Source organism: Passer montanus, unplaced genomic scaffold, assembly GCF_014805655.1.
Source record: "Passer montanus isolate IOZ18808 unplaced genomic scaffold, ASM1480565v1 scaffold7, whole genome shotgun sequence".
In the NCBI taxonomy this organism is placed as follows: domain Eukaryota; kingdom Metazoa; phylum Chordata; class Aves; order Passeriformes; family Passeridae; genus Passer; species Passer montanus.
The window spans coordinates 14,874,012-14,896,908 of NW_024372147.1; the positions used below are offsets into that span (position 1 = coordinate 14,874,012).

The 22,897-nt window shown below is 40.0% G+C and overlaps 2 protein-coding genes across 5 annotated transcripts; one reads left to right on the forward strand and one right to left on the reverse strand.

Annotated features, from left to right (window-relative positions):
• Positions 1–1,948: 1,948 nt before the first annotated feature.
• On the reverse strand, positions 1,949–11,357 carry ANKRA2 (ankyrin repeat family A member 2). Of its 4 annotated transcripts, none has more exons than XM_039729878.1 (9): positions 11,238–11,357; positions 10,079–10,464; positions 8,021–8,179; positions 6,597–6,662; positions 5,164–5,261; positions 4,880–5,005; positions 4,422–4,488; positions 4,255–4,335; positions 1,949–2,748 (listed from the first exon to the last, which is right to left on the reverse strand). In XM_039729878.1, the coding sequence occupies exons 2-9, from the start codon at positions 10,365–10,367 to the stop codon at positions 2,693–2,695; spliced, it is 942 nt and encodes a 313-aa protein (XP_039585812.1). In that variant the 5' UTR covers positions 10,368–10,464; positions 11,238–11,357; the 3' UTR covers positions 1,949–2,692. The 4 variants fall into 4 exon arrangements, with proteins under 4 accessions (XP_039585812.1, XP_039585813.1, XP_039585814.1 ...); XM_039729879.1 differs by having other exon boundaries at positions 11,233–11,357; XM_039729880.1 differs by having other exon boundaries at positions 10,079–10,458; positions 11,238–11,353.
• On the forward strand, positions 11,343–21,809 carry UTP15 (UTP15 small subunit processome component). The gene is made up of 12 exons (XM_039729877.1): positions 11,343–11,512; positions 11,750–11,842; positions 11,926–12,110; positions 13,157–13,335; positions 14,107–14,232; positions 14,893–15,028; positions 16,059–16,143; positions 18,159–18,308; positions 18,487–18,588; positions 18,789–18,922; positions 19,417–19,475; positions 19,984–21,809. Exons 1-12 carry the CDS (start codon positions 11,423–11,425, stop codon positions 20,205–20,207), a joined length of 1,563 nt encoding a protein of 520 aa, XP_039585811.1. The 5' UTR covers positions 11,343–11,422; the 3' UTR covers positions 20,208–21,809.
• Positions 21,810–22,897: the final 1,088 nt, after the last annotated feature.

Sequence of the window (22,897 nt, forward strand, 5' to 3'; positions counted from 1 at the left end):
GGCCAAAATGTGCAACAGAAATAATTTCATCCACACATAATCTGGGTGTGCAGAGAAAATAATTTCATGACACATTAATTTTACCAGATTTTTCACAAACTTTATACAGTCAAAATCCAAAGATTCAATGTTCATTGGTTCCAAGTTACATAGTTCTTAGTATCTGGTTTCTCATTGGTTACAAATCTGTTTGCCTGCCATGCTAATTAGGTCCTCATTCTTATCTCTGCTTTCCCAGATCAGGTGTCTCCGACCACGCCAGGGATGTTTGGAATCGATGTTCCGTTAATGGCCCTTGATGGCCGTTATCTTTTGTCTCTCTTCTGTGCTGCTCCCAGTCTGTTGAGATGTTAAGCTCATCAGGCCTCACCTAGTGGGACAATGGCCTGAAAACAAACTTCAGTTCCCTTCCTCTGGAGCAAAGGCGAACAAACCTGACTAAATTTATAAAATAAAAAAAATTAAACCTAGTATATTTTGCAACACTACCAGCAGAGGCTTTTCCTCTGGTTCAGCTGCAGTCTGAGTGGCCACGGTGCCTGGTGGTCTGCTTTCTTCCCTCTCCCGAGTGTGCTGTTTAGAGGCAAGCAGTGTCCAGGAAAGAGTAGCCAGAGCCCAGCACATTGCATAACTTCGTGCCTCTCTGCCAGTTTCCGTTCTCATATGATGCCACTTTATCGTAGTTGTTCAGAAGTGAGAGGAAAGATGTGTGCCAATGTCTTTACAAATAATTTAATAGGTGAAGGTATGAGTGTTAACGTCTTTGAAAAGGGTCTTACCATCTCTACTGAATTAAAGGCAGCAGGTTTGTGGCAGATATCGGGACAGCTTGGCTCCTGAGATAGACAAGAATCTGCACAAGCCTGAACTTCTGACTTTGGGGTAAAATGACAGGTTCAAGGGAGCATATGGGGTGGCTGGTTTGGGAAGGCTGTACCTTCCTGGTACCTCAGCCAATGGGGAAATGTCGAGGGAAACGTGCGGCCGGGGTTTAAGATAAAAGGAGGCTGCAGTCTCTGAAACCCCGGGAGAGAAATCCCCGAGGGCGTGTGCCCCAGAGGACTCTTCCCCCTTTACATGAATAAAGTTAAAGGACTCCTCTGTCTCCTTTTTGGACATAAACCTCTGGCGTTTGTGGATTTTCCTGACACGGGTGAACTTCCATACCACTGAAGCACAATAATCCTTCAAAAGCTTTTTTCCCCACATTCCATGCCACTCATGACTATCTACCCTCAGGGCAGGGTCTGAATAACCTCCCTAGAAATATCTAAACATGATGTAGACTGCAGTAAGGAGACCTGCCAGACTTAGCAACAAGATCATGCTCTTTTTAGTCATCCAAAGGGAATTCAGAATTCTCAAAAGCTCTTGTAACAGGAGTGAAAAGATGGGGAACATCATCCTCTCCAATTCCCCCCCGCTAGATTAGACATGACCATATTAACAGAGTTTCAAAACGTAGTGCCTGAGGTAAGGGTAGGAGAGCAGCACTGAATACATATCCCAAATGACCCTCACTGCCCTTAATGTTATCATGCCATGAACTGATGTCACAGAGTACAGCAACAGAACAATCCTGATCCCTCTCCCTCCTCTGAACAATAGCATCAGGAGGAGCACATACAGGAATATACAAACTGTTATGTACAACATCCACACTGACAGACGAAGCAACACTGTGACCAGTGGCTTCCTACCTAATATAGCAAATGCTTAGATCACATTTGTTTCCAGTTCCCTCTGATCTTATGTATAATCTTAATCCTTCCTGCCCCACAGTGGGTGCCAAACAAGAATTCTGTGGTTTAGGAATGGTACTGTCCAGTTTAGTGCTCCCACTGAGACGCTTCAAATGCTTCCACCTGCTTGCTTGCCCACTCCCTCTCTGCTTTCCCCTAGGGTGCGATGGAAAGGGGAATTCGAGGCAAAAAAGGTAAAGATCACAGGTTGAGATAAGAAAAATTTACTGGACACAGCAATGAGGAAAGAAAACAAGCATTAACAGCAACAATGTACAAAAGAGAGAGCGATTCACATGCAAAATTGCTTACTGCAGAACTCCACCACACCACTGCAACCAGTCCCCCCTGACCGGAAGGAACTCCTCGCTGGAAGGGACCGCCTCCTCTTCTTAGCAATGAGGTGACAGAGAATACGCTCTCCGTCCTAGCCCCCTCCTCTCTATTGCAAAAATGAACTCTGTTCTGGCTCCAGGCAGAATAAATATTAACTGGGGGGGTCTCAAAAGCTTCACACACAGTGCACATTTTGATATTATTAACAATACAGATATCTATCTTTTGTGGTGATATCCCTCAATATCTAAACACTTTTCTTTCTGTAAATATGTATCAATGATGTGATGAAGTAGAGCACTTGGCATAGTGCCATCCCCTGCACTCATCTGTGAACTTTCAGATGGTCAAAACTGGGTTTATTTACAAATAATTTCATGCATGACAATTGACTCTTCTAAAATTATATAAAATATATTTAAGAAAAGGATGACATTGAACATTTGTATTAACAACAGTGAAAGAAGAGGAAGAACACAAAAAAGCTTAACTAAAGCCAGCAAATAGTTGCACTGAGGTAAAGTTACAAAACAACCAACTCTTGTCACTGATTAGAGCTAAACAGCAGTTCAAATCTCCAAGCCAAGATGTGGCACCTGCAGAAGAGTCAACCACTACTCCTTGATATTTTGAAGTAGCTTCAATAAATGAGACTCAATAACCTGCTGAACTAAAGCAGAGAAAGAGATGAGGTTAGTATTTATTTTTTATGTATTTGCAGAGTTATACTGTTTTTTTCTAGCAGATATATGCTTGTCCTGTCAAACCAGACAGTATTCGCTCTGTGACTAAGTCAGCATTCCTTCAGAAAATAAAAGCCTTATATAATGCAAAAACTCCCAGATAGGCAAACAATGTTTTTGGGGGTCATCATCAGTTCTTTGGTTTGAATAGACTGATAGCACATGGAAAGAAAAATTTTATCCTACAAGCAGAAAATAGGCAGAATAATTTATGAGAAACTTCTTCTGTGAAACACTTGGAGATTGAGCTCTTGAAGCAGTCTTCTGTGTAAACTCCTGTGAAGTTGGGCTGTGCTGGTTTCAGCTGGGGTAGAGTTAATTTTCTTCTCAGTGGCTGGCATGGGGCTGTGTTTTGGGTTTGTGCTGAACACAGAGTTGGTAACACAGAGATGTTTTTGTTATTGCTGGGCAGGGCTTGCACAGAGCCAAGGCCTTTTCTGCTTTTGGTACAGCCACACTGGGGAGGGGAATGGGGGTGCTTGGCAGGCTGGGAGGAGACACAGCCAGGACAGTGATCCAAACTGACCAGAGGGATATTCCAGACCATGTGGCACCAAATTCAGTGCATAAAGTGGGGGAAAGAAGGAAAGGCGAGGACATTTGTGGTGATGTTATTTGTCTTCCCAAGTAACCACTTAAGCCAGGCATGATGGGGCCTGGCTCTCCTAGAGATGGCTGAACACTTGCCAGTGGATGGGAAGCCCTGAATTAATTCCTTGGTTTGTTTTGCTTGTGTACACAGCCTTTGCTTTCCCTATTAAACTTTTCTGTCCCTGATCTCTCTGGTGCGGAGGAGCGTGAATGGCTGTGTGGGGCTTGACTGCTGCCTGGGCTTAAACCATGACACTGGCTCATTCATAAGTACAAGGCTGTGCTCAGAGAATCTACACATACAGTGCTTGGCTTACTTTTTGATTCCATTCCTTTCTGTAATGGCAGACATTTCACAGCTTTCAAAATTACAGCGGCAGTGAGGAAGAAAACCAATAAGGAGTCCCTTCTTTGCTTCTGGTTTTCATAACCAAGCCTGATATTATAATTCACTGATTACTATCTGCCTCCAAGACAAACTAGAGCTAGAGCTGATCTGACTTAAGAAGGTTTAGCAAACTACATAGCTAATTCCAGTCAAGTAGGGTGACAGGTTCAGGAAGGTTGCAGGCCTTATCTGAGTCATGGCTGCATCAGCCCTAAACACCATTATCCTGTAATACAGAGCCAGGTCAGGGACATTTTCTTACTAAGTACCTGACTTTCTGAAACAAGAATGGAAGGTCCTACCCATTTTGGCCTGATGCATTTAGGATTATTAAGACTTGTAGGACAGGTAACATGTTAAGAGTTGCAAAACCTCTACTAGGCTACTACAGCAGCTACATAAATGAGGAGCTGCAAATATTTTTTTTTAAAGGGTTTACATTTGTAATACTCACCACTCCGATAGCCCAAGGCTACAGCCAAATCCATGGAATTATAGCCAGCATCTGTTTCAACAGTTGGATCAGCACCACTTTCTGTGTAAAACAGGGATAGAATCTTGTATTTCTGACAGTGAGAACTGATCGTACATTATTAATGATAATTTGGACAGTCTGCTTACCGAGAAGAATTTTTACACATTTCACATGGTTCCCATGTACTGCATATAGCAAGGGTGTGCCTCCATTCTGCAAAAGCAGAGAAATGCCTCAGACACTTAACAATTAAGCAGTCTCAACTGTAATTTCTTAACACATGAATATGCTTCCATGTACCAGTAAGAGACTTCCTAGGTTTTATAAAAATGAGGTTCAGTTTTAGATCTTCACAACTTCCATAATTTTTGTACACTGTTCAAATGGTAAGATCACACTTCTTGTAGAAGTCATCATTAATCTCATTCTCTTTCTACTATGAAGCCAGAACTAGCAGGATCACGTTCTCCTATCCTATGAAATTTTTGAAACTCTCAAGTATTTCAGAAGAGACAGGACAATTTTTAAACTCAGGATAGTGCTATGTCCTGTTTCAATTTTCTGACCAAAGCACCCTCTGACTAAATTGAAGCTAGAATCTTACCCAGTCATACTCATTGACATCAACTCCACAGTCAAGCAGCATTTTGACAATATCAGTGTATCCTTTACTGCAGGCCAGTGAGAGGGCACTTTCTCGCCCCTTCCCCAGAATCTGAGGATCTGCACCCTGAAATAAAGTGTCAATTAAAAAAAAGAAGCAAATTTGAGGTTTTACATAGACCTTAACTTTAAAACTTTTAAACTTGTAGCAGCATGAACAAACTTAGAAATGCAAAACAAACTAAGAATAAATGAATTAAAGATCAATTGTGATTTTTTCCTTACATTCTGGAGGAGAAATTCCACTACTGCTATCTGCCCATGAGCTGCAGCCCACATCAGAGGGGTAAATCCTTCTTCATCCTTATGATTGATTAAATTTTCTGTTCAGAGAAAAATATGTAAATTAGTAATCCTTTTCTCACTGCACTGTATCAGCTGGTGAAATGTGTTGATGGTAACATTTATTCACCAGGAACCAGTGTGACCTAAATGTCATTCTTAACTTTAAAATCAAAATTCTGTCCCAGTGCTAGTGGTAGTATCTATCCAAGAGAGTCCAAGAAAGAAAAACATATCCAACTGACCAAAGAAAAATTTCAGCCTTTAGTTTAAAATTAAAATTTTTAAGCTCTATAAATCAAACTTGGTTTTTACTCAGAAAATTACAAGTTGTCTGTAATGTGGGCTTCACGTTTGTAAAGAAGATAAAGGATGTTTGAAAAATAAAGAGGTACATCCTGTATTATACTGTAGACTGTATTTTTTTCAATAGAGTCAGCCACATGATTTTGTATGGAATGAACTTATACAGCAATATAGATAAAACAACTCCATTCTCCACAAAGTTTGTGTAATCAATAAGGTGGTCTGTGAAAACAATTAAGGTCTACATCAAGTGCAGCTGGAAGAAGAAAAGAAGAACTTTTTTTAACAACTGTCTGACAAATATTTCAGCTGGATTTTTTAAAATATGTAAGTACTTTATAAATCCTATACTTATCATAGCACCAAAATAAGCATTTTTAACTGCTACCAACACTCCAGAATTGATTTGCTTTTCATATACATGGCTCATTACGAAGTATTTAGACTCAGTGACTCATTACCTGTTTTCCAGTAAACATTTCAACAAGGATGCACTGAAAGCATAGGTGATTACTATTAAGTGCCGTAAGAATATACTATTAATGTTACTAAATTCATAAATGTGTTAGGGAGAGCTGAAATTTTGTACACGTACTACGGACACACAAATAGCACACTATTCAGAATCTGTAGTACTATTATACTGCAGATGTGAGCCATGGCTTACGTCAGCAACATGCAGATCTTTATGCTGACTGATTAAATAGAACTGGAAAGCCACCAGTTCTAAATTACAAAGATAAATTAAAAATAAAATGAAATAAACTGCTGTGGCAGAACTAACATATTCCTTTTTTAGTACCAAGGATTACCCATATAGCTAGAGAACAGGGATTTACCTACTGCTATTTACGTTAATGTTTTAATTTAAAAATGCAAATGATACAGTGAGTAAGTAATAGATTGACATAAAACATTAGTCCACATCTGCAAAGAACAGATACCTAAAATGTCCTCCAATTTGTACCAGAACTGAGGACTTTATAGCCTTGGTGAAAAGGCTGTCAAACACAACAGCACATAAATGACCCAAAGAAAAAAAGAAGGCATTTAACCTCCTTCTGTCTCACCTTGTTCAATACGTGTGGCCAGATATAACATTTCTCCCTGAGCAGCCAGCTGATGAACAGATAAAGCTGCAAAAAAGGAAGCAAAAGCTGTGTTACATACACCAGTTATCATTTTGCACTATTTAGAGCTGAGCATAGCATGTCCATTGGCTTCAGCAGTACAGAACTTGGAATTGAGAGTGTAAATGATTTTACCTTACAGTCTGAACTTAAATCACAATTAAACACTGAAAATTTTCTGAAGAGTTTCATAGATTTAGGTAATTTTTAAACCAATGCAGCAGTCATTCTTGAAAGCAAGCATACTTCCCACACTGACTCCTTACAAAGTAACATGCTGTGTTCACTGCTGTTTGGTCAGCAACCCAAGATTACTTTAAGACAAATTTATTACGTGAAGATAAACATATTTAGAAAAATTAAGGATGTTTAATTTAAAAATCACACTTGAATCACCAGAAGACCTGTCCTACTAGTCAACAAAGAAAGCCTTTAGTGTGACTCCCACTCACTACAACGTGGAATAGATCAGATATTACAAAACTACAAACAACTTGATATATAGAGAGGAAAACAAAGACTGCAGGATTTTTTTTGTTACTTCAGAGATAATGAATAACCTCCAATCCCACAGAAAACTGAATGGGTATATGGTTTTGATAACTGCAATTTGGAGCAGGCCTGAAAGGTAATCAGGAGGCCAAATATAATAAATTACCCACATGATGTAGCAACAAAATTAGCTAATGATTACATTAATCATAAATATTCAGTCCTCCTCCAAGTCACCAGATGAAAGTTGAGTTTGTTCAGAAAGATGGCATATTTTGTTCCATGGCCTACACTGGATTAATTTTTTCCATGCAAGCAGCATTTTTCTTTTAAAAAAATTGACTTGAAATTTATAGAGAAAATTATCTCCTGAGAAAGTAAATTACAGCAAATTAATTTAAAAACGCAATGCTTGACAATTCAGAAAGAAAACCCACCAGAAATAATGCTTCCTTGATTTTCAAAATCTGTGACAATCATGACACTTGCAGTAATCTATATTTACATTATATCATAAGTATTCTGCAGCATTTACCAATCATCTAATTTTAAGATACACAAGTTCTGAAAACATGGGCATGAAGTACATTAACTTACACCTTAGAATCTAATTTTTGATCTAAAAAGTATAGGTAAGGGTTTTTCTGGAAAATAAACTTCAGTCATAGACTCCATACATCAGGTGGATGACTATTTTATGGCTGGAGCCATGTGAAATTAGACAAGGCTCAGTGTTTTTTTCCTACTTTTAAGTTCATTGTTAACACCAAAGAAAAAACTGCAAATTTGTCAAGCATCCAACATATAGTTCATAATTAATATAGTTCATATTAATAATATAATTATTAATAGAAAGGAAGAAAGATACTTACAGTTTACAAGTAGAGGTGTTGTAGAGACTTCATTTCCCCTGTGTTTGTTAGTTAGTGTAGTTGATTGTTTTATTGGTGAGAAATGCTTAGTAGTTGATGGAGTATAAACGTGCCTTACTTGGATACCAGGGGAAGGAGAAGTGTGGCTGTTGCATTCAGCTACATTGAACAAAAACCAGAGAGGATTTCAGTACTAGTAAGAGCATTAAAAGCAAGCCATAGATTCTCAGTCAAACTATAAAGCACCAGTATCACAAGACCTTTAAAATCCATGTTAAGAAAGCTTTGACACGTACTTTTCCCACTGTGTATTGTGAAAGCTGAATAAAGCATTAATTTTTAGCATAAAACAATTATGCTACGTCATAAGTTCAGTATGGCATAATGTCACCCAGAGACAAGTTAGTATCTAAATGAGATAAGCCTTTGTCTTGATTTTTCAACACGCCTGGCATGGATTTATTACATAAGAAGGCTCTACTTAACTTGTCATCTCCTTATAAACACTCTCTGAGGCAGTAACATGCTGCAGCTCTGGTCAGACATGCACTCAGGTACCTGCTTAGCCTTTGCCTGCTCCCTAACCAGTCCACTGCACGAGTGGAGACAACCTTCATTAACTTCCTTCACCAGGGCTCCTCCCACTCCTGAATGAAATTTTAACACCATTATGAATGCCTGATGAATACTCATCCAGCAGGAAGGCAGGTTCCACACTAACTTAGATAAAATGCAACACCAGGACATCACTTCTGATGTGTTCCTTCATACTAACTTTTCTTGCCTTCTCCTAGAAGCTAATGGCATTTTATTACAGAACATATTTATATGTTGTCTGGGCTTCTAATCAAAAGTAGTTTTTGGTTTTGAGAATAAATACTTAAAAGAGATATCGAAGGATTAAACTCCATATTGGCTTAATTGATTGGACACCAGTAATTAATGACTAGAAGCTAATTAACACCATAGAGAACTCTGTGATCATAAATGCAAGCACAAATTCAGGGAGACTAATTAAAAGAAGCAGAGTATAACAGGCAGCAAAATTGCATTTTGTTTGCCAATCAAACAGCTACAACTGACTGTACTGAATTATCCTACCACAGATTTTGCCCTGTGGTCCCTGGATTTGCAGGACTACTTCTAAGGGACTTAAGAATGTTACCTAAGAAAAACTACCTTAATGCTGATGGGTGTAAATCTGCTACTCAGACCTGCAGCTCTGCTAGTGAGCACCTAGGGCAGAATCAAAAAGTTTGAAAACTACAGTGGGTGAACTGCAGCCAAACAACACAAGTCAGTGAAACCATCAGAACTCAGAGGAGTTCTGTGTGTGCATTTGTTACAGGAAATAGGTCATGTGGAGTTCAGGAAAAGAGACACCACTAAGGGTCTGAGAAATATGACAGCAAGTGCTAGAAACCACAGCTGTTAAGGGGAAGTAGATGGCAGTCCTAATTTTTCTCTGCATCAATACCCCTAGCTGTGAAAAAGCATGGATCAATTCTGATGAAGCTGCCCAGCAGTGGCAGGATCAGCTGCAGGGATCCAGCCCTGGAGCAGCATTTGCCTTCGAGCAGCAGTGAAGCTACAGTGGCAAGCCCATGGCTAGGAGCAGAGGCTCTGTGCAGCCACAGAGACAAAACAGTTGTGGCCTGTGCCATCCTTCATCACCCTCATGAAAAGGCAGAACGTGCTGCTGACAGCTACTGAAATGTTCACGAAGTGCTTTCAGTGGTGCTTTGCAAAGAAGCATACTGCTGTAGGACATGCCACACAGAAGCAGCTTGTTTTCCTAATTAGCATCAGCTCTTACTAGCTGAAGCCATTTTTGTGCCCCTGATTTTTCAGCTGATAAAAATATTCAAAATGTAGCATAAAATTAATATTGGAAAAAATTTTATATTCATAATTAAGCATATAATAAAAGCTTCACAGGAACACATCTTAGAAAACTGACCAATACACATATAACACAGAAGCTCTTTTTTTCAGAAAACACAGTAAGTTAACAGGATGACACAGTACACAGATAATATTTTGTACCATAAATTCAACCTTTAAATAAGACAGATGCGACTTCAAGGTCAGAGTTGACTTGATCTTGAATATTTTTACTGTCCTCCTCATTCAAAGACTTCACAAATCGTGAGCAGACATTCATGTCAAATCTATTGGGCAAAATGAATTTCATCCCCATGGTGACGCTCTGAGCTGGGCCCTCCTCTGTGCTGGTGTCGAGCTGATGCTCCACTTTAATGTCAGGCATGGGTGGAAGGCTGTAGCTGCTGCTACACTCTTCCACAATCAGCTGGGCCCCGACATCCACGTTTGCTGAAGATGCCATGATCTCAGTCCCCTGCAGGTTTCATGCAGAATGATTCATTGTTTGCAGCCAGGAGCAACTCTGGCCAGCCCAGACAAACTTTCTGCACAACCTGCAACTGAACAGACACAACACTGATTAAGAGCATTCTAGAAAAACAATGCATAAAAAGACATCAAACTTTATTTATGCTTACGGCATTTAGTTTTATCAGTCAAAACTCTGGTAAAACATCAATCTTGTTGCTGTCACAAGTTAGTAACCAAAACCTTCATTTGTGTTTCAGCACCTGGATGTTTAAACCAAACTCCACTATTAAGACAGTAGGAGTTTCACCCACGTGCAATGATGCTTCAGAATATTTGCCTAGTTGCAACAAAAAACCCCACACAACAACCACATTTATACCAAGCCAAGAACAAGCTACAATACGACTTTATTTCCCAGAAACATAAGACTTGAGGGAAAAGTCAAAGCGACTTTAGGCTCCCTTTTTTCTTTTGCAACCTGAGTAAAATAAACTGCTTCTACCACATACGTAGGGGAAAAAAAAAAAAAAAGCCCCCAAACAAACAAAAAAACCCCCAGCCCCCAAAAAAAAAACCACCAGCCCCCAAAAAAAAAACCACCAGCCCCCAAAAAAAAAACCACCAGCCCCCAAAAAAAAAACCACCAGCCCCCAAAAAAAAAAAAAAAGCCCCCAAAAAAAAAAAAAAACAACAAAAACCAAACAAAAAAACAAACCAAACAAAAAACCACAAAAACAAAAAAACAAACACACACACAAAAAAACCCAACAAAACAAAAAAACAAACAAAACAACAACCCACAACAAATTCCCTTTAAACAGATAAAGGCAACCCCAGAATATCCGTGGCTTGCTCACAGTACCGCGGGGAGTCTGGGGCGGGGCCGCGCGTCGCGCTGCTCCTGGCACGTCCGGAGGCGTCCCCGGTCCCTGGAGGCAGCCCGTGAGCGCAGGGCCCCGTGAGCGCAGGGCCCCGTCCCGCGTGTCCCGCGGCCGCCGGCGCTTCCCGAGCCTCTCCCGCCGAGCCCGGCCCGGCCCGGCCCGCGCCATGGCCGCCTACAAGCCAGTGGTGGTGCAGGCGTGCCCCAGGCTCGGGGAGAGGATCACGCAGGACACGCTGTACTGGCGGGGATACAAGGTAGGAGGAGGCGGCCCAGCAGTCGCGGTTACCGCCCCAGAATGCCTGCTTTTACTACTTTCAGACAATTAATTTTTTTTAAACACGTACGAGTTAGCTTTTAAGCTCAGAACGCATAATTAATTAGTAAGTTTTAATCGTGAATTGGGAAATAATTTAAAGAGCTTTTATTTTGCTGCTTTCATACTTGTCGGTGTGCTTGCGTGTATTTAACAATCTTTATCACCACTCTTTTAGACACCTGTTCAGATAAAGGAATTCGGCGCAGTGAATAAAATTGACTTCTCCCCGGTCCCGCCGTATAACTACGCTGTCACCGCATCCTCGAGGGTGAGTGGCTCTCCTGGGGCTCGCGCTGTTGTTCCCCGGCTGGCGCTGCCAGCAGGAGCTGCAGTGCCCTCCTCTCTCGGCAGGTCCACGTCTACGGCCGCTACTCGCAGGAGCCCATCAAGACCTTCTCGCGCTTCCGCGCCGCGGCGTACTGTGCCACCTACCGGGACGACGGGCGCCTGCTGGCCGCCGGCTGCGAGGACGGCAGCGTCTCCCTGTTCGACATCGGCGGCAAGGCGCCGCTGCGGCAGTTCGAGGGGCACGCCAAGTAAGGCCGAGCCGCTTTGTTCTGTTCGCCCGTGAAACACCTGCCTGCTAGCCCGGGTTGCTGAGAGCCCCGTCCAGCCTAGCCTTGAACACCGCCAGGGAAGGGCCGTTCCCATCTTCTCTGGGCAGCCCGTTCACGTGCCTCAGCAATATTCAGTATTTACGTTAAGTTGTAGTCGTGTGTCTGCTTCACATGCTGCTGACAGTCTGAGTAGAACCGAGTTACATTGCTCTCGACTGTCTCGTGTAGATCTTACTGAAAAGTAGATTTAAGTGAAATTTAAAATGGGAGTGAGTTTTTTAAAAAAATCTTAAATATTAATCAGGTATGCAGAAAAGTAAATACTCTTTCACATAGGCGTTTCTTAATGTGCTGTGTTGATACAGTCTTGTGAGTACCTTGCATTGATAAGCATGTTTTATTTGATGCTGATAGGAAAAGAGTTCTAAGATGTGTCCAAAAAAACCAATTAAGGTTCTCCTGCCAGGAAAAGCAGGAATTCCTTAAAAGGCTCCAAAAACGAAACCGAAAAAGTGGATAATGTTAGTGTGGGATGAGGAAAATGTTAGGAATTCTGATGTATCAGTGAGGAAAAGACAGTGGTAGTGCTTCAACAGACTTCTGTGCTATGAAAAACTGATTTGTGTTTTATCTACGTAGAACAAGAAGAATCCCCCTTTCAGTGGGAAATGCCCAGACTGACTTTGAGAGTGTTTCTGTTTGAGGCTGGTTGCAAATTGGGTGTTCTGATGGCTAAGTTAACTGCATACCTGTGCACACCTGCATTTGCACACCTCTGTGTTCTGCCAGCGCCTCTTGGGATATTGCAGTGATAATAAAGACTTCAGTAGTGATCTTAAAGGGCAAGAAGATTGTTCAAAGCAGCCATACTTGAAATTTGCTGTTATAAAGTGAGGCTTTGTAAGTTCTGATATTAAACAGCGCACTTTTAGGTTAGAGTGCTTTAATAAACTCTTCATACAAACTAACTCTTCTTGAAACATGAATATATTTTAACTTTGGGTGTTGTGGACTCTGTTTTTTAGGCCAGTTCATCTGGTGGGATTCCTGTCTGATAAATACCGAGTATTTTCCGGTGGTGATGATTATTCATCAAAGTTGTGGGATATTCCGAGTGCCACAGAAATCATCTCTTACAGTGAACATACCGACTATGTGAGATGCGGCTGTGCAAGTAAAGTGAATGCAGATGTCTTCATAACAGGTTTCATTTTTTATTTGCACTTCTTTTGGATTAAATTGAAGAAAAATACTGAAAGATAGTTTTTGATACAGTAGGGTCATATTTATTGTATTTTAGTCATGAAGGATCAGTCTGCCTGTGGAATGCCTACTTTGTTTCCTTTTTTTGCTTGCTTTTTAAGCTTGACACTGATGTTCTAGGGGAAACTGCAGGAACTTGAGTTTTAGCATCTTTATGGTTTAGTCTATTAGGGTTAACAGAACCTGTGAAAGAAAATACTGTGAATGTATCCTTTGCCTGGGAGTGGCTGAAATGTTGTACCAAGTTTCTGGAGCAGGACACTAGTCTGTACAGCCCATAACTGGCAGACTCAAAAGTGTGAGATCATGTGGAGTTACTTGGAACCAGTTGCTTTTGGTTTTCCTAGCAGTAGCTTTTTATCAGTCTGTGGAAAACTGTGAAAAAAACCTAGTATTCCTTTTTTTCATGGGGCACAAGAAGCTAGGTTTCATCAGGTTCCTTGATATTTGTTATTATAAATACACTTGATTAATGGAAGTGAAATGAAATGAAAACAAATTACTTTTACAGACGTATATGTAGCTAGGGCTGGAATTAGAAAATTTGCTGCCCCAAGGCTGTGAACTAACCAAGGTAACTCACAAGGTGTTTTTACATGTATGATTTAAAACTATTGCTATTAGCCAGGAACTCCTTTAGATGATAGGACACAGCTGTTTTAGTTCCTGAACTAGTTGAAATTATGAAACTGATTGATGCTGGTGTTTGCAGGTTCCTATGATCACACTGTGAAACTGTTTGATGCACGAACAAAGAGCAGTGTCATGACGATAGAACACGGCCATCCTGTGGAGAGTGTGCTTCTCTTTCCGTCTGGTGGACTTCTGGTATCTGCAGGTAATTCTATAGAGTCAGATAGATCAAATGTCTTTTTTGTGGTCTTCCTTTGAGGAATGCTTCAGCTACTTGCTTTTTGTGTGCTGTTTTAGTTTGATAATGAAGTGGTAAGTGATGTAATAATTGGATTTCTCAAGTATCTTCTGTAGGAATCTGTGTTCATGAGGCAGGTGCAAGTAGGGGTCTTTCCTTTTTGTCTTTGTTTTGATATTCTTGTAGTTTCCCCTTCTCCCCTGCCCCAAAGTAATTTATAATAACAAAATGCAGGCCCACTTCTAAAGTGAAGGAATTAACATACTTAGGTTTTGAAAAGATGGGACTGTGTATTTCTTAACATGTTGACAAGCTTTTTTAGTCTCCTGTTGCTATTCCATCAGAGGTACTGTAACCCCATAGTTTAAAGATTTTTTTTTTTTTTTTGGTAATGAGTATGGTTGGAGAATGGGCAAATCATTCAGGTCCATTTGGAATGGCCTGAAAAAAGAGCAGACTTGTGCCAGGAGTTAGAATAGAACAGGATGGTGAGTAAGTACAGAAAACTGTTAGGAGGTAAAGGTACGTGTGGAGGAGATATGCATCACTCTGTGAAAACTTCTTTCAGAGAAACATAAATATGTGCGTATGTAAGACTGTTTTGTGCTGTGTGCTTTCTCTTCACAGGAGGTCGATATGTCAAAGTTTGGGATGTACTAAAAGGTGGACAGTTACTAGTTTCACTTAAAAATCACCATAAAACTGTGACTTGTTTGTGCCTGAACAGCTCTGGACAAAGATTATTGTCAGGATCCCTTGATAGGTTGGTATATTTTGTGGCTTCTTTTTGGTCGTGTTCTTTAGGATTTTTTTTCATTGGAAGGTATTATTTCAAATCACTGTTAACCTGTGTGGATTTTGGGCTTTATTTGAGAACACATTTTGGGACCAAGGTACCTGCTGCAAAGCCATCCTTGCTTTTGCAGGGACTTTAATGGGCTTTAAAAGGTTCCTTCCAACTCAAACTGTACTATGATTCTATGATACAACTTAACCTTTTCCTTTTAATAATGTGAATATCAATAAGGATTGTCTGTCCCATTTTGGAAATGCATATGGGCAACGTCTAAATAAGTGTTTGGTTTTTAAAATCTCTAAAGTACCTTTCCAGTCTTTGGAAGTTAGCTATTCTTAACTTTAATTCAGTTCAAATATCTAAAAGAATATTAGTATTTGCTTTTTAAAAGCCTGAATTTTGTGTCTCTCTGCTGTTGCTTCTTGTATCCAAGAGTGCTTGTGAACATCACCTCTTTGCTTTTTTGTTTGGTTTCAGTTGATGAGTACTGGTAGTTGGTGTCTTGTGCCTGAGAAATTAGAAATACAAAGTGATCTGAAATGACAGTGGATCTGTTTTCCTTCTCCCACCTGTGCTTCCTAGGCTAGCACAGGCTTTACAGTTACATAACATCAGATTTTGTCCTTGTAAGATAATATTTTGTTTTCCAATTTGTTAAATATTTCATGCTTCAACCAAATCCTTAAGGGGCAGCTGGATATAAAAGTATCTGTGGATTTACTAGATATTGCTAGTAGATCTTGTATTTAAAATTTAAGAACAAATTTGAAGAGATGCTGTCTTTGTGTTTTCCTATTATGCATTTTTGAATTCAAGTCACTACACCTGCCTTCAGTTTATTCTTCTGTTCTTGCCCCATTTTCACCTTTTTTGAGGTAAGAGTCCTCCTGACTTGACTTGTGGATACCTTAACAGAACATTACTGTTGCAGGAGTGATGAAGTTCCTGTAAAGTGACTACAATAAAGCAAATTTTTTATCTTTGCTCTGTTGTGTAGGCATGTGAAGATTTACAGTACTACATCCTACAAAGTGGTCCACAGCTTCAACTATGCAACATCCATCCTCAGTCTTGCGTTGTCAGTAAGTGCATTAGAAGTCTTCCTAGACTAGAAGGGAATTCCTGATACCTTTTAAGTCACTAAAGTAAATAATTGTTGCTTTCACAACAATTGGGTTTTCTAGAATAATGCTGTACATGCAAAGTAGAGTTTGTTTCTGAATATGTTTGTTTTTGAATATGTTTCTTCTGAGTAACAAACTCTAAGAGGTTTTGAATGTAATAGATTCAAATACCATGTTACCTGACTAGATCAGAGCAATGTCTTGTGTTTATGAATGATATTAGGGAAAGTATTCATTTTAGAAGGGAAGTCCTTTGACTTTAAGATGATTGTACTCACCTTTTGCCTTTCAGGAATGCTGTGAGTCCTTTCACATGGAAGCAATAAAAAAAAAAGTAGTTAATTTGTTGAGAATTGCAGAATAGGGTACGAACTTCCTTTAAAAGTTGGTGTCAGGCTGGTCTGAGGAAGACGAAGGTTGTGAGCGTAAACAAATTTGTTTGTCAAGGCATGTCTTGGAAGCAGACAGCAGAGACTCTTACCTCTCAGAAACACTTGATTTCCAGTGGATATGCTATCTGCTGGCCAGAAATTTGGAGGCTAGTACCAGTTTTTAAGCAATACTGTTGTCATGTAGTACTCCCTTATGTAGCCTCTGAAGGACATGTCAGTGGGCCTGTGAGGGATCTTTACTACCTGTGCTACTTTACTATTGTCCTGCTCTGCTGGAATGTCGGGGAAGGTGTGTGTGGGGAGTGTCTTCATTTCCTACTGTATTACCTAGGGAGCTGAGCTAAAATAAATTTGGAATATTTTTTCTTTTGAAGTGAAGAATCCATAGCCTTTTAAGACCCTATGGCATCTGCAAAATATGCAATACCTGCAGTTTAGCATCTCTAGAGTGTGTACAATATATCTTTTGAAGCATAGTCTTGTTTCCTGTTGATTAAACCATTTTAATTTTAAATGGTCATACAAGAACATTATAATGCCTTTACTGAGCCAAATCAAAGGTGGGTCTAATTCCAGATCCTGCTTCCAGCTGTAGCCAGCCATAAGGAAATGTGTATAGAAAACTAAACACAGGGCAAGTGTGTTGATATGCTTCCAAATTCCCTTTTCAGATGAGAGATGAGCTCATCAAAGAGTAGTTTCAGTGTAATTCAATGAATTACTATTGCAGAAACCTGTTCAGTCTCTCCTGGAGCTTGATTAAACTTGAAACCTTGCCTAGATTCCTTGATAAGGAGTTCCACATTTCTGATACTTGTGTGAAGAATTGCTCCCCATTCAGTTGTTCCACTTGAATCTTCATAACCTTCAACTGATGCCCTTAAACAGCCCAATCATCAGCTGATCTTCATCTATGCCTGTCATAATTCTGTAGGCTTTTATTGTATCATAGAATGGCTTGGGTTGGAAGGGATATTAAAGGTCATCTAGTTTCAGCCCCCCTGCCCTGGGCAAGGACACTACTGGACCAGGTTGCTCAAAGCCCCATCCAGTCTGGCCTTGAACGCTTCAAGGGATTGGGCATCCACAATTTTTCTGGGTGAAATTTATACCCACTTAGTTATAGAAGTGAAATTACATATAGCAGGGACTGGTGTTTTGAACAAATTTCAGTTGTTTCTCAAAATCCTGCTGTTCTGTGCTAGGTTTGCTGTCTCATAGGTTCTGTTCAAGCCTGCTGTATGGCACCTAATAGCCAAAGGTAGTTGTAAGTCGTTGGAAGAAATGAAACCTTTTGGTCACAGAAGGGTGTTAATGAATAATTGAGCTTGATTCAGTAGTCAGTTGCTTATGTAGTATGATGTTGCTTATGAGCATAGCCTGGAAGTTGTCCCTGCTTTGAACAAAGTATTCAATCATGGAACCTCAAAGAGGTTTCTTCTGCATTAAGTCATCTGTGATACTGTGATTTGAGCCTTGTCATGGAGCATAAAACTATCAAAATGTGTATAATAGAGCACATATATGCATGATAGAGCAGAAATAAAACACTGGGTCCTAACTCTGATTTCTCTGTGCTAGCCTGAAGACGAAACCATAGTTGTAGGCATGACCAATGGAGTGCTAAATGTTAAACACAGAAAACCAGAAGAAAAGAATGAAAACTCTCAAAAGAAGAGACAACCAGCATATAGAACCTATGTGAAAGGAAAAACTTATATGCCAAAACAGGTACGATGTGGTAAGAAAATATGTGCTGAAACATTTCTGAAAATTGGTTTCTTGGAATAGGCTAAATTGCAGAAAGGGAAGGGAGGGAATATATAAAATTATTCATGGTAATGTGTCTAATCCATTATGTGAGTATGTGTGTAGTTGTCTTACTCTGAACTCTTTTTTTGAATTCTAGGAAGATTTCTGTGTCAGTAAACCTGTAAAACGTGTTTTGAGAAAATACGATAAGCTGCTGAGGAGCTTTCAGTCTTCCAAGGCTCTTGATGCAGTGCTGGAGGTAAGGCATTGGTTTTTCTTCTTGTCAGAGTGTTGTGCTGTCACCTGATGTTAATTTTCCCTGTATGTCATACTAATTTTATTTTACTGTATAACTAGAAAGGAGTCTAAGTTGGGTTCCATTTTGCTTTTGCTGACACCAGCCCTGTGTTGTGTGAAAAGATGTTGCTTTGGTACTAAACTCTTCTTATATGTGTCCAGCCACCCATCATGCTTCATACCCCTGAAGTCACGGTTGCAGTCATGCAGGAGCTACATCGCAGAGGAACGCTGAGAAGTGCACTGGCAGGCCGAGACGAGAAGCAAGTTAATCTCCTGCTTACCTTTGTGGCAAGGTATTATTATAACATGGGCTCCCTCTGACTATTTAGACACTTCTGTTTCCTAATGACTTGCCATAGCGTTTCAGCGGATCACTGGTAGAGCACTTCTACTCCTGAAATCTCCCATGCTTTTTCCATTCTCATACCAAGGTTTTGGGATAGGTTTGAAACAGTTTACCTGTTAGCACAGAATGGTTTTGCTGATGAGATATTCTACTTCTTTGCCAGACACTCTGCCCTTAGTCTGTTATTTTCTGTCTCCTTGATGAAATTTATGTTTTATGTACTTGACGCTTTTTGACACTCCTCCAGCCCCACTGCCTTCCTGAAAGGAAGAGGGTAAATACCGCATATGTGGGGTTTTTTGACTTGTTTTTTTGACTGCTGTTCTGTGATGTCTCTTATCAAGAAAAAATTGTCTGTATGCCTGTGTGAGAAAGCTGCTTGTTGGTGGTGGAGTACAGTTGACAAAACCAGTAAAACAGGAATGTCTTCTAATTTTGCAGGCGTGTGATTGAGCCTAGATTTACTCCTATGCTGGTGACTGTTGCCGATATGATCACTGGTAAGACAACACAAAAAAGATTCTCAAAGCCATATAGCTAGCTTGCAAATAAGATTGAAAAGTGCTACATTTTTAAGAAACCAAACCTTAATGGCTCTGTTAATATGTGTGGGCTTAGTGTCAAGAGAATGATCCAAAAAAGAGACATTTTCAGATAACTTTGACCACAGTCCGGATTTGATTTGCACAGGGGGCAGGAAGCTCTTTGTGGTCACTGAGTACCTTTGATACTTCATGTTTCTGTGTCTACATAATACAAATAGCTTCCTCTTATTTCGTGAGGTAAAAATAGTATTTGAGGTCATAAAAACTTCTGTTTCTGTTAGTTTGGCATACTGCTGTTTTAAGTATGTACAACATCTGCCTTCAGAACAGACAACATTAAGATTGTCTTATTTTTCAGAATGTTGGACTTCTGCTAGAATTCTTAAACGTATCTCTAACTAGCTAATGTAATTTGTGCCTTTTTATATATCTATGCATTCATAACTGATATTTTTCTTTACAGACATTTATCAGCCTGTGGTTGGGCAGTCATCAGTAGTTGATAAACAGTTCTTGAAACTCCAGCAAGCTATTGGAAAAGAAATTGACTATCAAGAAGAACTACTAGAAGTTTTGGGAATGATGGATACACTGTTTGCTACTTTTACTAAGAAAAGAGATACATGTCTAGAAGAGAACAAAAGTAATGGTGTCACAGAGATTATTGAAACAAATAGGAATTACTGACACCCATCTCAACAAATTGTCATAATTGTGAACTTGAATGACATGCTTCTGGTAACTTCTTATAACAGTGACTTTCAAAATAAGCCTCTCTATGTTGAAGTTCTGTCTTTTAAACTATGTTGCTGAATAGGCTTGATTACTGAGGATAGAGAAAGAGGACATTTTCAAGATTGTCCATGCAATATTTTTCAAACAATTTAGTTTTAAAGTTTTATTTCAGAGTTACATAACTTCCTACAATTTACATGGGGATTTACATGGCCTCATTTTTGGTAGCAGCAGGGGTGCTTCTGTGAGAAGCTGCCAGAAGCTTCCTTCACATTTGGCAGAACCAATCCCTAGTTGCTCCAAAGATGGACATGCTGCTGGCCAAGACTGGGCCAACTAAAAATGGTGATAACAAAGTTATTGTGCAGTTGTAATTGTGGCCAGAGAAGGGCAGAGTGAGAACATGTGAGAAGAACAACCCTGTGGACACCGAGGTCAGTGAAGAAGGAGGGGCAGGAGAAGTTCCAAACACTGAGATTCCCCTGCAGCCCATGGAGATCCATGGGGAATGCAGGGATCCACCTGCAGCCCATGGAGGAGCCCATGCTGGAGCGGGTGGATGCCTGGAGGAGGCTGTGACCCCGTGGGAGACCCATGGAGAGAGGGGCCCTGCTCCCAGGCTGGAGCAGCCTGTCCTTGGAGCACTGCACCCATGGAAGAGTGACCCACGCTGCAGCAGTCTGGGGAGGACTTGCCTGTGGGATGGGCTCACTCTGCAGAAGTTCAGGGAGATCTGTCTCCATGGGAGGGGAGCCCACAGTGCAGCAGGGGAAGGAATCCTCTCCCTCAGCAGTGGGAGAAGCCACGGGTCATGAACTGACCATAACCCCCATTCCCTGTCTCCCTGTGCCACTGGGGAGGAGGTGGAGCTGGGAAGGAGGGAGGGGTGAGGGGAAAGTTGTTTTTAGGGTTTGTTTTACTTCTCATTGTCCTGCTCTAATTTTGTTTAATAATAAATGTAATTAATATATCTTAGTTGAGCCTGTTTTGCTCATCATGGCATTTGATGAGTGATCTCTGCTGCTCTTAATCCCAACCCATGAATCCTTAGTTACATTTTCTCTCCCCAGTCCAGCTGCAGAGGAGTGAGTGAGGGGCTTTGCTGGCTGCCTGGTGTGTGACCAGCACCAACCCACTACAGTTATGTGTCCAGTACTGTCAGCAGTTGACAATTTTCAGTTTTTATTTACCAGAAAATAATTGATGTTTGTGTGATTTTAATGTGTCACTGTCTTTAAATAAAGTTCATATCCGATCTCACATCCTTGAAAATACAAAGAAAACAGCATATGCATTTGATAACACTTGACTACATTGTTTTTTCTCTCCCTGCTTCATCTCCATTTAAGATTTTAATGAATTCACAGCGCACAGCAGAATGACTCAAGAATTGTGTGCTTAGGTATATTGAAAAAGTTAGTTTACTTTTTTTAATGATGCATATGTATTTATGAGTTACAATTTTCTAGAAAATAGGTAATACCTCTAAAGGGGAATTCATTTGAATTAAATTAATGCAATGAATAAAATATCAGTGAGAAAATACAAGTTAAATATCAAAGCTCAATTTTTGTAATTCTGTCAGTTTTAATGTGCAGTAAATAGAATTTGAGTTTATTGTTTGAATGCTAGGGTAATGGTTTATTTTAACTTCAAGCAGGACTGTATCAATATGAATACATTGGAAAAAGATGTGCCAAAGGCTGTTGAGTACATGTAGTATGACACTAGGGTAAAACTTTGTTCTTAACCTGTCCTGTGGCTTGAATTCTCCCCCAGACCTGGAATTTAGTATGTAATAGGAATTTGCAAAATTAATTTGCTTATGTAAGACATTGAAAGGCAGATAGCAGTGGTAGAGATAGCTGGAACAATTTGCAAGTTCTACCTAAAATTCTTCACAATTGTGACTGAAAAGCCTGGAGTGCTGTGTTAGGTCTGCCCTTAAACTGCAATGTGAACAATGTATGTTCCTGACTATTACTGTTACTGGTTTTGAATACGTAGTATGGTAACAGGTAATGATGAGGAGCAAACTTTATACTTCTAGTTTCCTGCTGCTTACTTAACTATATTTTATTTTGTTTGTGTTAATAGACCTAAAGCTTCTATCTTTTAGGAAATTAGTGTACTTCTTTTAACTGCGTGACTAAATCAGACAATATCACTTAGATTTCACACAGAATTCATTTTTGGGAGTGGGGATGGTGGGGAGGCTTATCTTGGAGCCTCCTTATTCTGTGAACCAGTATTGCTTGGAGTTGGAGCGCATTTCTCTTGGCAGCATAGTTTGTTTTTTTTTTAATGGCTTGAAAACCACTAACCTTGACATAAAATACTCTTCGTTCTTACAGTATTCATTTCTATAGTACGTATCCATTTCAGTGCTTTAAAGTTGGATGTGTGGCTAGCAGAAGCATAGGAAAATGTTAGATTCACTATTCTTTTTGTATCCCAGTCTTAAGTCTGGTTGCATTTATTTAGAAAAGCCTCTTCTGATTACACATTATACTCACACATAGTTGTATCTAAAGTAGAGAGAGATGGATTTGATGGTTGGACTCTTAAGTGGATGAGAATTTGGTTGGTTGTTTGCATCTAGAGGGTAATGGTCAAGGGCTCAATGTCCAGTTGGAGATGAG